This window comes from Micrasema longulum, unplaced genomic scaffold, assembly GCF_059751315.1.
Source record: "Micrasema longulum isolate JH-2025_06_02 unplaced genomic scaffold, ASM5975131v1 h1tg003030l, whole genome shotgun sequence".
In the NCBI taxonomy this organism is placed as follows: Eukaryota; Metazoa; Arthropoda; class Insecta; order Trichoptera; family Brachycentridae; genus Micrasema; species Micrasema longulum.
Window position 1 is genome coordinate 46,526 of NW_028280137.1, and position 14,033 is coordinate 60,558.

Consider the following 14,033-nt stretch of genomic DNA (forward strand, 5'->3'; position numbering starts at 1 on the left):
GTACCCTTATTTTTTAAATGTGAAAAATTGGTTGTGGTTTGTGTTATGTCAATTATTATTTATATTTGTGCCTAAGCACCAGCGCAGTGTACAAAATATTTAATAAATAATGCTTTTCTATTAAATAATGCAGTGACACAAGGGAATTTTATGTATAAATTATTTGAACCTATTACAATCTCAATGTAAAACCGTAGTTTTAAAAATAAAAATATAAATTATTTTTCCTAACTCGAAACTTTTTTTGGTCTCAAAACAGACGATTTAAAATCTGTGTATCATTAATTAAATAAATACTATCATAACTTACTCAAAGTACCTATGTAGTTATGTGCATTGTAAATTAGCAATACATGAATATAAAAAGGATTTTCGTTAATTTATTCGTCAAAAACACCACAAAATGAACCAGTGCATTATCGTGTTTTAACGTTTCACAAATTGTGTCGCGGCAACGAACTTTTCGGCAGTCCCTCGCCGCATTTTGTATGCACGTATATCTCTTCGCAATGCGTCGATAGGCAGTGAGGAGGGGCAAGCAATTAGCACGGAACGAATTAATTGTGGTTTTGAGCGGGGAATAACCGCATCAGTTACATCTCAATTAAGCTCCAATTACCATAGATGTTTAACTAATTGCAATTGATGGTCACGACAATAGAGCGATATGTATTTATGTACATACTATTACAAAATAATTTATCGGCTTGTGGTACCCACTTCAGAAAAGTTACTAAAATTCAAACTATAGTATTCTAACTTTGTCCAAATGTAGTGAATTATATATATATATCTCGTATATATTACACAAAACTCTCTTGTTTTGTGAGTCCGGGAGGATGAAAAATGCAGTTATATGTGTAGAAATCATTTCAAAAGTTTTGTTATCATTTCGGCGAATTGATCATGTCCAATCGATTTAATCCCAGTCAGTAAACAATCAACTTTCCTATTTTCTCAATCCAATGAAGTGTATATTACGTATTTCTGGATTACCTTCTTTCAGCACAAATATGCTAAGACTGCCAGATTACAGAGAGCTCCTTCGGGCAGCTTTTCTCGTTCTGCAACGAGCAATTTTTCCGTGTATGTGGGCACCGCCAAGGAGACTTATACCCGTATGCAGAGACAAAAATTAAGGTGAGGAAAGTACACTCTACTCTCTTCACCTTTGGGTTATTCTCCGCATTTGAGATTAGAATGTACTTTCCTCACCTTAAGTTTTGTCTCTGCATACGGGTATTATGTCCTCAGGTGCGGTATGTGGTTGGCAAGCTGTAGAAATTGAACCTGAATCCTCGGCGACTATTTTCGACTCGATGGCTGCTCTCAGGTAAAAATTCGAAAAAAATGGAGTGGAGATAAGTTCACCGTATAGTTTAACGGTTGGCACGTTCGCCTATCATGTTTGAGGTCCTTGGTTCGAGGGTGGGCGTGAAATTTTGGTATGTTCACATGCTTGTTTTTTCCATTAATTGTAAATATCGTCGTGATCGTAAAACAACGACGGATGTGCTAAAAATGCGACATTGACTTTATTTTATATTTGATCTTGAAAAGGTTTTATAAAGGCTTTATATTTCATGTTTGAAAAAAAAAATATAGATAGCTAACCCAAGTATCAAATATACGCCTTTGCGTGTACTGAGTTGTGACATTATCATCATTCCCCTTCTGCACCTAATGGTGCATAGGGCACTGCATTGGTTCACCAATCGCAGTGTAGCTTGATCTTTTTTTCCCATGAAGGTAAGATGGTCAGTTTTACGCTTCAGGTACCAGTCCTGGGACTATGATATATTATAATGTAAAAATACATTTTTTGAATAAATATTTCATATCAACCATGTCAGGAATCGAACCCAAGACCTCTTGCGTGCTAAGCATGCTTGCTGACCACTACGCCACGAGGCCGACAAAGTGTCAAAAAGTGAAAGTGTGTGACATAAAGTGTCAAAAAAAAAAAACCGCTCTCATATAAAGTTTGAGAAAATACCTTCATACTCGTAGTTCGGTAGTCAGATGGCAGAAGGGACTATCTGTATTTTTTTATGTGTTTTAGTTTTCAAAAGTTTTAGTAAATATTTCAGTAAATACACATAGAAAAAAAATTATAAAAACAGCATTATTTAGAATGGTAATTTGTTATTTTAAAATAACACTCAAATATTTTAGTTTCTGGATTCGAGTCTTGAAATTCAGTCTTATTTCAGCTCTCCTGAACATTTTTGGAAATTACAGATGGTCCCTTCTGCCATCTGACTACCGAGTTGTTCTACGATCGTGACGGTTTACACTCCTTATTTATTTTATGTATTATATTATTTGTACTTAATGATATTTTTTTAATTAAAGATTTATTTTTATATTTGTTTTTATTTTATTTGGCACTGTCATTTCGAATATCTGATGAACAAGTATAATATTATACTCGTATTTAATTATTCTTTCTTTTGTAAAACATTTCCACTCATCGCATGTTTTTACCTCTAGACCTGAAATGCACTCAACCCTATGAAAAATGTATTTTTTATATCGAAATCAGTAAAATAACAAACTCTAGAAATCCCCGCCTCTCTTGAGATACTAATCGATATTTAAAAATGTGTACTCATGTATCTATACTACTCGTATATAGACGCAGAGTTTGGGATTTACTGATGACGAGCCATTTTTATTATGTCATGCTGCTTTCCAGTGAGGATTAATGAAACATTTTTCTGTGTTCAAATTTGGTAACAGATATTTTTTTTATGTCTGAATTCATGAAATATCTCATTTAACCGATTGTTGTCACACCGATTTTAACTCCTCTTTTATCCACAGCCTTTGTTACCAATCGTCGATAAATAAATTATAAATTAACCCACCCTTCACGTACAATACATATCGCACCCTCGCTAGAAATGCGTCTCAACTCAGCTTTTGAGAAGAACTGTAACTTTTGAGTTAAATATGCAGCTGATTTCGGAATTTTTAAATCTATTTTCAAATTAATCGCCACTTTTCTACTTGGTCTACTAACTGCTATATGACCGAAATGACTCTAACTCTATACCTCTATAACTTTTGATTGCGGCTGTGATCGACAGTAGTGTCACAACAGACTTATATCGCAAGCGCGTGTGTTTTTTGCATCACGTCGTTGAAGAGAAGTTTTACGTTTTGTATTTATTTATTTTTACATAAACGTTATAATTTACCTTAAACATACCTTTACATTAAACATAAATATGAAGAAATGAATACATATATACATACACACAATAAAGATAATAAAATTGTATAACTATAACAATAGTAACATATGTAATCAAAAATATTATCGAAATATGTACATAAATATACAAAAGCAAAAAAGAAAATCATTTTTAAACATTTAAAAAGTTTAAGAGTTACATTACGAGAAAAAAAAATCAGACTTTTATAACTATCAAGTCCAGAACCAAATATATCAGCCTTATCCTCATACTGATTACCATATCTGTGGAGCCTATGGAAAGGCGAGTGCATGTGATAGTTGGTCCTAGAAATTGCAGAACAAAAAGGAGATCTGTGACGGGTATGTCGAACAGGAACACAGAAACACACCAACTCCAGCAAATCTGGACAGTCAATAAATGAATTGATTACTTTATAAAGTAATATTAGGTATGTTAGAATTCTTCTATCGGAAGGTTTAAAAAGATTTTCTAAAGATAACAATTGATTTTAATTAAATTCATTATTGTAATCCTTTGTATTTCCGGAAGTAAATCTATTATCGGAGGTAAGTGAAAAAAACCGTTCCATTAAGCATTGTGACTTTTTTTCGTAAACGTAGGATTCAACAAAACACACGAGCAATGTAATTCTACCCATGCATTATCCACGTAAGCGATACGCGCCAAGTGGCTCCCCAACACACCACTTCACAACACACTAGAACAATGTTATCCTGCTTTAACTTTTAATTAAAACTGATATCGGAATCATGTAAAAAAACATTTTTTTTTAATTTAATGGTTTTTTGTGCCTTTTTAATTAGAAGTCTTATCAAATTTCAGTTAAATACTGTTACATTTTGTGTTGTGATAGTTTTATGCAATACTTAACACTGAAATAAATATTAGCGGTGTATGAAATACTGTTACATACAGTACGTTTTTAAATATTTTTTTAATAATTGTGTATTTGAAGCAGTTTATCATTAATTAATTATCACAAATATAACAAAAAACATTAGGCATAAAATAAAAATACTTTTTATCAACTCTTTCATTGTGTTTGTTTCAAAATCAATGTCAGAAGTTCATCAATGGCGGCCTCCATGGTGTAAAAGCTAAGACACTGGTTGATTTTTTATACAATTTGACTCACGCACGGAAGGTGACGAATTCGATTCCCGGTAATAACACAAAAATTTGACCTGATTTTTTTTAATGCATTGTTTAGTGCTGTATGTAACTCACCACTGTAATTAGGTCATCTAGCGTGTTGTAAAAAAAATACTAAATCGCTTTTTTCTCAAAGCTTAATTTTTTCATTATTACACTTTTCTAGCGGGGGTGCGATGTGTGATGGCGTCCTTTGTCGTTCGCAGAACTGTTACACTCTAAATATTTACCCTTTGTCGCACATCGGCATGATTATTTGTGACCGTTCATCCATTTTTAAATTGTCGGTTGAAATGTTTTCATGTATAAATTTGCGAAAAGCTGGAATTTATATGAAAAACGTGACCGCGTCAGAACACCAGCACAAAGAAGAAATTGTAAACAATTCAAAATGGATATGTTTTATTTTGTATTTTTGTTGTTGCTTATCAATTTCCGAGTTTATTTAGCTCCTAATTTTAATTCAAAATACATAAGCCATGAAAATAGTGTGTATTTATTTCAAAATGAAAATTCACAAACAGTTAACAATATTATTTTATTACGATTGGTAATTGTTTTATAAACGATTATGCGTTGATTTTTATCTAAATCTTTTTTTTAGTTTAGTGCCAAATTTTTGTTTTTATTTTATTTTATTCAGAAAACATACAGTTATACGTAATAAGTATTAAAAACAATGGTTGTCTAACATAAAGAGACAAATTAAACAAACAATCACGCTGCTTCCACGTAAGGGTAGGCAGAGAGGATAGAACGCCACATCACTTTATCTTTGCATACAGATCTCGCTTCCTCTAAATGCACTCATGCACGCGCGCCGATTATTTCGGATTGGATTTGGTCATGCCATGCCTTTCTTGGTCTTCCTCTATTTCTGCATCCATCAACATTCTCACTGTAAATATTTTTGGCCATTCTTTCGCTGTCCATTAGCTCTACATGTCCAAACCAGCGTAGCTCCTTTCTTGATGTTGTCGATAGTGCTTATCTCAGCCATGTTTATGAATTTTTCGCTCCCAAAATAAATAGACTGGCATAATATTTTTGTATAATATAAGAAAGAGAAAAGAAAATATTATGTTAAAAATTAGGAGGTTCTTTATTATTTTTAAGTTATTAAAAAAGAAAATAAAAATAAAATACGGTATAAAAATATTCCTTATTATTAAAGGGCAACAAAATATATCATAAAGAAAAAGAGTAAATTGTTATGTTATTAAAAGTTTAGATGCTATAAACTACATAATTTAATAAAGCATAAATATATAAAAGTACCCTCACTATACGTTTTTAATTATATTTAAGAAACATTTAATAACAAATAATGCTATGGGTAATTATTAAGTACACGATATGATATATATTTTATGGAATTTATATAACTTTTACAGATATTTACAATCTAATTTTAGTTTTAGAGATATATTTCGTAAAATAAATATCGTCCCCCGACGATCGGATGAATTCACGGTACAAAAAGGCTTTATTGCAGCACAAAACGGTTGTAGTTGGCTAGCAATGGCATCCAGTCCCAGGACACGAGTCTCCGTGCATCCACTAGCGAACCGGGCAGGCCCTGGCTATCGGTACTTTCCAGTCTATGGGACAACAATGCAATCATGTTCCATTCATCATCCTGCCATGCTCCAGACTGATGGCTACCGTAATGGGATGCCATGGGAAAATGTCCACCGTTGGTTACTAGTTATATTACTATCATGGCGGTGCTTTTACTGAGGTCTGACCTCTGTAGCACGTTTATCCTGTTAAAATCACCATTTTAAATCAATGTTTTTTTTGCGAAATTCTTCAAAATATGTTTATAAAAAATTAATATGAATAATTCTAATATATTTCATATTATGAACTGCATAATTATTAAAATAATGCAACAGAGATAAAGAACATTTAGGAGAAGGTAATATAGAAGTCTAGGCATCTACAGGACTTATGACCTGTCAATTAATGGTTTAAGTGACCACTTTACACACTGTGTAACATTCACCATTCTGCCCATGTTGAAACATCCACATTTCCTCAACTCTTAAATCTGTTGACTTTTGTGAAGTAAAAGAGCTGAAACCTTTATTATGTGGGTGAGATTCATCCGGCTGAACCAAATCACCTACTAGGCGACGCCTGAAAACAATTTTTCGATTTGTATACTTCTTCTTTTACCAGGTAGTAAATTCAAAAATGTTTGAGTATGTCCAAATGCTTGCAGACTGGCTGGATTTCTTCATAATTATTGTTGTTCACTGCTTTGATTATTTCTATAAAATATTTTTTTGTAAAAGTTTTTAAATCGTTAATGCATAAATAAATACATACTTTTTATTGAATCGGCATTAATATTTATTTCAAATTACATTTGTTGAAATATTTACTCACCTATTATGGATTTTTAGGCTGTGCCCGTGTTAAGTCATAATAATCAATAACCAATAAATATAAATTAAGTCGACACCACGATGTAATGGTCAGCCCGTTTGCCTACTATTCAAGAGGTCTCAGGTTCGATTCCCGACATGTTTGATGTGAAACATTTATTAAAAAGGGTGTTTTCACACTAAAATGTTTCATAGTAACTGGACTGGTACCTAAAGCGTAAAACTGATCATCTTACCTTCATGTAACAAAAATGATCATGATACACTGAGATTGGTATACTATGCAGTGCCCTATGCACCATAAGGTGCGAAAAGGGAAAAATGAATGAATGAACTTATTAAATTAAATACTAATTACATCAATATATTTTTTTTTTATAAAATTCCAAATAAAAAAAATAACATAAAATACTTTAAAAATAATAACATAAATCTCGCACGTCTAGTTTTTTTTATTTTTACTTCTCAACTGGCAAAAAAAGTTACAAGCAAAAACCAGTATAAAGTAATGGAATTATTAAAATTAATAGAATATAATACAAAAACATAATTGAAATACGTTCTATAAAGTGTAAATTAAGGTCATCAATTAAATAATAAAATAACAGTTTATACGATATCAAATAATATATCATTGTGGAATAAAATGATCTTATTTATTAAATAAAACACTTTGTTATGAAACCACTTTAATATATTTTGCAGCACATTTATAATATAGTTTCAGAAATCACAGATCTTTCCATCTACTAGCGTAGTTTGAATTTTATAACTATTATTATTATTATTATGGATAACTTATATAGCGCCATTTTCGTAATATAATACCTCAAAGGCCCTCAAAAATCTGGAATTCCAAAACTATAATATGGTAGTTGCTATATAATAATAATATATGTTAACCATATTTTATGTTATGAATAAGTAAAATTTTAACTTTGTCATAAAATTTGACAAGATTGATAGTGTTTTACTGTCAATTCACCCCTTTCACTATATATCTGTGAATATTTACGAGTATACCAATTTCGGTCTATGGTACACATAATAACAAAAACAATAAACAATCATGAAATAGATAGACAATCATAATAGGGGTCGGCGATTATTCATACGGAATGCTTTGATAAAAGGACACCCTTTCGGCTGACAATTCAATTTCCCTTTGCGTCTGTATCCATACCTTCACTACTAGTCCAGAATCATCCCCTAATTCAAAGTTCTTCGGAAATGGGATCTGTCGTGACTAACAAATCTTTTCCCAGGAGACAAAACTTGTACACAATTGAGATCTATTACCAACTACTATTATTGTATCGAAGTTTTAGCATTGAGTAATTTATTATTTATACATTTTAATTCTGTTTTTTGTACAGAAGTGTTTATGTTCTTTGTTCAAAGGATATGTGGTGACAGAAATTTTATGAATGGCCTTATAAACGTATCTTCACTGAATCCTCTTAATGTCAATGGTACTAATATTCAATACAGGAAATCAGTAAAAAATCTCGGAGTACAAATGGATGAACATCTCTGCTGGCGAGCTCATACTAATGAATTAAGCCGCAAAATATTTTTCAGTCTACACTTACTTAGAAAGTTGCAAACATTCTTACCCATTAATACTAAATGCACCCTTGTACAAGCATTACTACTACCCATTCTAGATTACGCTTTTGTTTCCATGACTGATTTAAGCTGTGAGCAACTCGATAAGCTTAAACACATGTATAAGGTACATTTTTGGTCTTCGGAAATATGACCACATTTCTGATTATCGTAAGCGACTGAAATGGCTCAAAATTAGACAGCGGAGAGAATATCACTCCCTCTCACTTCTGTTCAATGAACTTCATAGTCCTAACGCTCCTTAAATACCTGCTTGAAAAATTTCAATGCTTATCAGTTTACGGCTTACCTCTTCGTTCTAATTCTCAAGGCACTCTTTTAATACCCATTCACAATTCTTCTTTCTTCTCTAACTCATATTGTGTAATTTTTTTATGGGACCTCAGTTGATCTTCATCAGTAAAGAGGATACACGGTGTGAGAGAAGTTTGATTGTTTGATCAATAGTTATTTGAGCAAAGTTTTTCTTTCACTCTCGCATATGCCTCCCCGATACTGTGCGAAAAAGACGACTACACGTCGGACCGATTATGTCCAACCAAAATGGACAAACTTGAGGTCTCGTGTTTCCGATTTTCACATTCCAAAACTGAACCGAATTGATTCTTTTTCACATATTTTGTAATATATTTATTTTTAAAAGCTGTACAAAAAAAAAATAGTTTAACATCTAATTATGCCCTTACTTATAAACAATATATTTACATTTTTTTTTTCTAAAACCAAATATTTTTATTAAATCCAGACGCTTTCCGATGACACTCCATCTTTCTTTATGGATGTCTGCTTTTAAGATAAACCATCGCCATCCCACCAAACGAAGCGATAGACCCAGCATCCCTTATTTCTTTTGGCAACTCGTTAAAAACCTCCTACAGATTATTCTGAGTTGCCTGGATTTTTCATTTTTGGGAGTCTGAAACATATATATTTTAAGAACCTATGTACGAGGTGTGTTCAGAAAATAACGGGAATTTTTCAATTCGCGAGTTCGGAAAGTCTGATTGTGAATGTTTTTATTTATTATGTTCGTATAAATTACCTTGAAGTATGCAAAAATTTGTTTGTGGCAGCCGCTAAGATTAGATTAACGATTTTCGTTTGTTAGAAAAAATCGATCAAAAATCATTTGTATCAAATTTTGTGTAAAAAAATATGTTCACAAAATCCTATGGTTAGTCTGTTATGAGTAAAACAAGAGTTTACGAGTGGTATAAAGGTTTCCAAGATTGCCGTGAAGACGTTGAAGATGACGAACGGCCCGGACGCCCCAGCACATCAACAACCGATGAAAACGTGGAAAAGAAAATGAAATGGTTATGAACGATTGCCAAATAACAATCAGAGAAGTGGCTGATGATGTTGGCATATCGATTGGCTCATGCCATGAATTTTTTTTGAATGTTTTGGGTATGAAACGCCTGGAAGTAAAATTTGTTCGAAAATTTTTGAATTTCGAACAAAACCAGCATCGGACGAAAGTTGCAAAGTGAAAGGTGTCAATAAATGAAGTCAACGACGGTGCAAAAATACTGAAACGTGTTATAACAGGTGACGAAAGATGGGTTTATGGATATGATATATATCAGTGGGGGCATTCTGGATCGCCAAGACGAAAATCGCCGAGCACGCCTAACACATCTATCCTTAGCGGCTGCCACAGACAAAGTAAACCATGAATACAGTCAAAAAAATATAGCATACTTCAGGAGCATGTTTACCAATTATTTTTTTAAAATTTCACGATCGAACTATCTTTGGAGTTTTTTTCCAAATTTTAAAATTCCCGTTATTTTCTGAACACACCTCGTATTTGTAAATGCTGGTGTACTGTTGTTATTTATTTATATTTGAGAAATAGCTGAACTGTATTTATTTGTTTGTATATTTTAAAGAATGTATTTGGCTTCTTACATGTAAAGAGCACAATTTTTTGTTTATATTTGAATGAAAAAAAAAATTCTTAAGACTTTGTATACCGGTCCCGTGTTTTCACGTGTTTTACCAGCTGTCTAAAAAGGTGCATTTTATTAACATCTAGTGACTTTTATTAGTACCTTTTTGCTGCTGGTAAACCACGTGAAAACACGGGACCGGGGCACAACTTATTGTTATTATATTCACGTGTTTACACGGCTCCGGGATACAAAGCACAATAAAAGGAGTGAGACCCTGTATATGTGCGAACATTGTAATGTAGCTCTCCATAAAGGTCAATAATAGATAAACTATCATATAAAAGTGACTTATTAAATTGTTTCAAATAAATGTGAAAAGTTTAAATTGATTTAACTCAGTATTTTCATAATTATGACACTTTTTAGAAATCCTTTACAATTCATAAAATTTCACAAAAATGGGCCGGGCACAGGGTAAATTCTATGCGTATTTGGCCGGTGCTCAAAGTGTTCAAGGCAGTTTTGTGGACATGTTTACTGGCAACCTTAAACATATCCAAAGATGTTTTTGTATCATATCCCTAGCTTATTATTTCGTTCTATTGCTGATTAATATAATGCAAATAATAATAATTCGAATGAGTAAACACTTTGATAATCCAAAGGCCCTTATTTCATTATATTATACATTTGTCAGAAGCCATTTGGAATACGCCTCTCAGATATGGAATCCCCAGTATGCCATATATATAAGTAGAATAGAAAATATTCAAAACAAATTTATAAAGTACCTTAAATACAAAACCGGTATTTCTTATGTATCTACTCTCACTGCCTCCACCTTCCATGGAATCATTTCTCTACAATACCGCAGAGTGTGTGCGGACCAATGCTTTACAACATTATGACAGGAATGGTTGACTGTATAGAGCTGCTTGGTTTAATAACAATACATGTGCCAGCCAGGATTTGTAGACGGTACCACCTGTTTCATGTACCAATAAGTAAAACATCGTATGTTAAAAATGCTTTTTTTCGTAGGACTTTTTCAATGTACAATACAAAATTTAAAAATATAGATTACACAAACATCACTCTGTCAGATTTAAAATTTACACTAAAAATGTATTATGTAACTTAGTAGACATTATAATAATAAATATGTACATCTCCCCTCCCCTCCCTTGTCCTCTCTTCAAGCATTTTTGTCCTTATCCCGCCCAATTTACAGTAACTCAATGTTCTTAAAATTAATATTTAAAAAATCTTTTACTATTGAGTACATGAAAATAACATTTTTGTATGTATAAATTGTATGTATTTATTTGATATGTAATATATTTTCTTTACTAACTTTTTATACCATGTAGAAATCTGTTATTAGTTCTGAGTTTATACACTATATCTGTTTGTTTACTAAAAATATGTATGTAGAACTGTTGATTTCCCTAATAAAATAAAATTAAAATAAAAATAAAGTATATTTTCTTTTTGTAATTTTTTTTAAAACTACTTTCAAAACAAATTTGTCTATTAACTTTTTATGAAATGTATTTTTAGCGAGAGTTAATAATAACCGCCTGAGTTGGGTTTAAATACCGGGGTTGAGTTTCAGGCTGCTTTGATTAATTCCTGAATAATAAAGGACGTTTACCCCTCGCTTGTTCAAACCTAGAATATTAAATATCTCAACAAATATTTACCATTATATTGCAACAGAGATGGAGTACATTTTCAAGAAAACCATATAGAAAATTTATCATTTATAGGTCTTGTGACCAGTCAGTTGTGCATTAAGATTCTTAAAGAAATATAAAAAATGTATAGGTTTTTTATTATTTTATTTTATTAAATTTTATTTAAAAATACACTTTTATGTATAATAATTTTCTTTTTTTTGCAGGTAAGTGCCCGATGCATTCAATTGGTATCAAGCTTGCTTTAAGTCAGTAAGTAAAATAATATTAAGCGCTTATTATAAATGTATATTTTACTAGCTTTTAAACGCAGATTCACTCGCGTCGTATAAGGGAGAAATTAGTTGATTAATTAGTTTTGTTGCTTGACAATAAGAATTTCCCGGGATTAAAAGTAACCTGTATCGATTGCCGGTTCTATTACTATCGCTATGCAAAAATACGACCGCTTATATGGTGACGTAGCATCGTTATTCTGTTTTAATATTAATTTATTTTTCCGATGGAGTGAGATTTTTTCGGGATGTAAAGTATCCTATAACACTTTTCAGCTCTCTGGCTATTACTATGCAAAAAATAACGTCGATCGGTCTCTCTGTCGTGACGCGAAAGAAACACAAACAAACAGACAAACACACATACGCATTTTTTTATATTAGTATGAATGTACAATGTTGAATATTACACCTTTTACATTTTCAACCACAATAACCATCTTTTCATGAGATAAATTTATTTTTATTCTTGTAAATAGGGTCAGTGCCAAAAAAGCTCCTGACGCCACTGCGACCTGTGTAGATCTATTATGACGGGTCCCCGTAAATTTATTGTTCAACAAATCGTACCTCAAACCGAAATCTTTGAAGAGCCGGGCTACTAAATATAGGGTGAGTGCTTTCAAATATTTTGTTAATCTCCTCCTCCGTGCCCAAGTCCTTAAAGTATCATTCTATTAGGTCGAGGCGAACGTTCTAACATCCTCAGGTTTAACCTGTCGTCCCCCGAAGATGCGACTTATTTTGTCATATAAAGCATCACATTCACATATAATGTGTAAAGGTGTTTCATTTGCACTGCAAAACCTACATCTAGTTCCAGAAAGGTGCATTCTAGCAAAGTGTTAATTCTATCTGCAGTGCTCTGTAAAGGCTCTAGTAATAATTTTAACTCGATTTTAGCATAGCTTTATTAGGTCAAAAGCAAACCTTTGCGAGTACTTCTTTATCAGTTCCTTCGCGTGGTGCTGACCAGATACGTTTTTCCAAAGCATTATGCTCTGCTTTCTGGCCCATGACCCAAACTCATTGCGAGGAGCAAATTTGGGCAACCCACAGTAGGACTTTGGGCCTATTGGGGCTGTTTAAGCTCCCAGCTCACCAATTTATCAGCTGCCTCGTTCCAGTCGATATTTGAGTGTCCTGGTAGGTAATCAGTGTTATGCTTTTGCACTCACCGACACAATAAAGCACATGTAGGCATCAGATACCTACCGGCACTTTATTGTGTCGGTAAGACCATCGACATAACGCTGATATTATCCCGAGCTCAGGGCTTTTAGAGCTGCCTGACTATCAGAGATAATAAAAATATTTTTTTGTGTTTTGTCTGCGCAAATTTTCATGTGCTCAAGCAAAGATGGGATAAAGTTCCGTTTGGACAATGAAAGCATCCACCCCTTTCCCGAAACTGTTCATAAAGACTTGAGTCTTTCTTCAGTTTCGCATATCAATATCAATTTTTTTTAAACCAACTAAGCGAAAATTTAATATTTCTCTACAATCAAACCGCGGAAATAACAAAACAAAGAAACTTTAAAAGCTTTCATTGTACCCCTCACTGCAGTATTGTCAATTTGTGATCAATCAAATACACATGGTCAGCACAATCACCTTTTTCTAATTTCCCAGTATGACAGTGAAGGAATACAGTGTTAGTTCCAAATTGAGACCGCAGCCGCACGCTCCAGATCCCGCCTCGGAAGGGAAGAAGAACGTAGTAATACAAACAAATCAAACAACGACACAAAACCCAAATTCCGTT

General features: G+C 32.8%; 1 protein-coding gene across 1 annotated transcript in view; it reads left to right on the forward strand.

Moving 5' to 3' along the window:
• LOC148271196 (uncharacterized) overlaps window positions 1-13,802 on the forward strand; it is a 31,449-nt gene extending 17,647 nt beyond the window's left edge. Inside the window, exon 2 of the mRNA XM_088241718.1 lies at window positions 12,200-13,802. Within this exon, the coding sequence (XP_088097844.1) occupies window positions 12,200-12,203 (4 nt within the window). The 3' untranslated portion in view covers window positions 12,204-13,802. The remainder of the gene's footprint in view (window positions 1-12,199) is intronic.
• The last annotated feature ends 231 nt before the right edge of the window (window positions 13,803-14,033 follow it).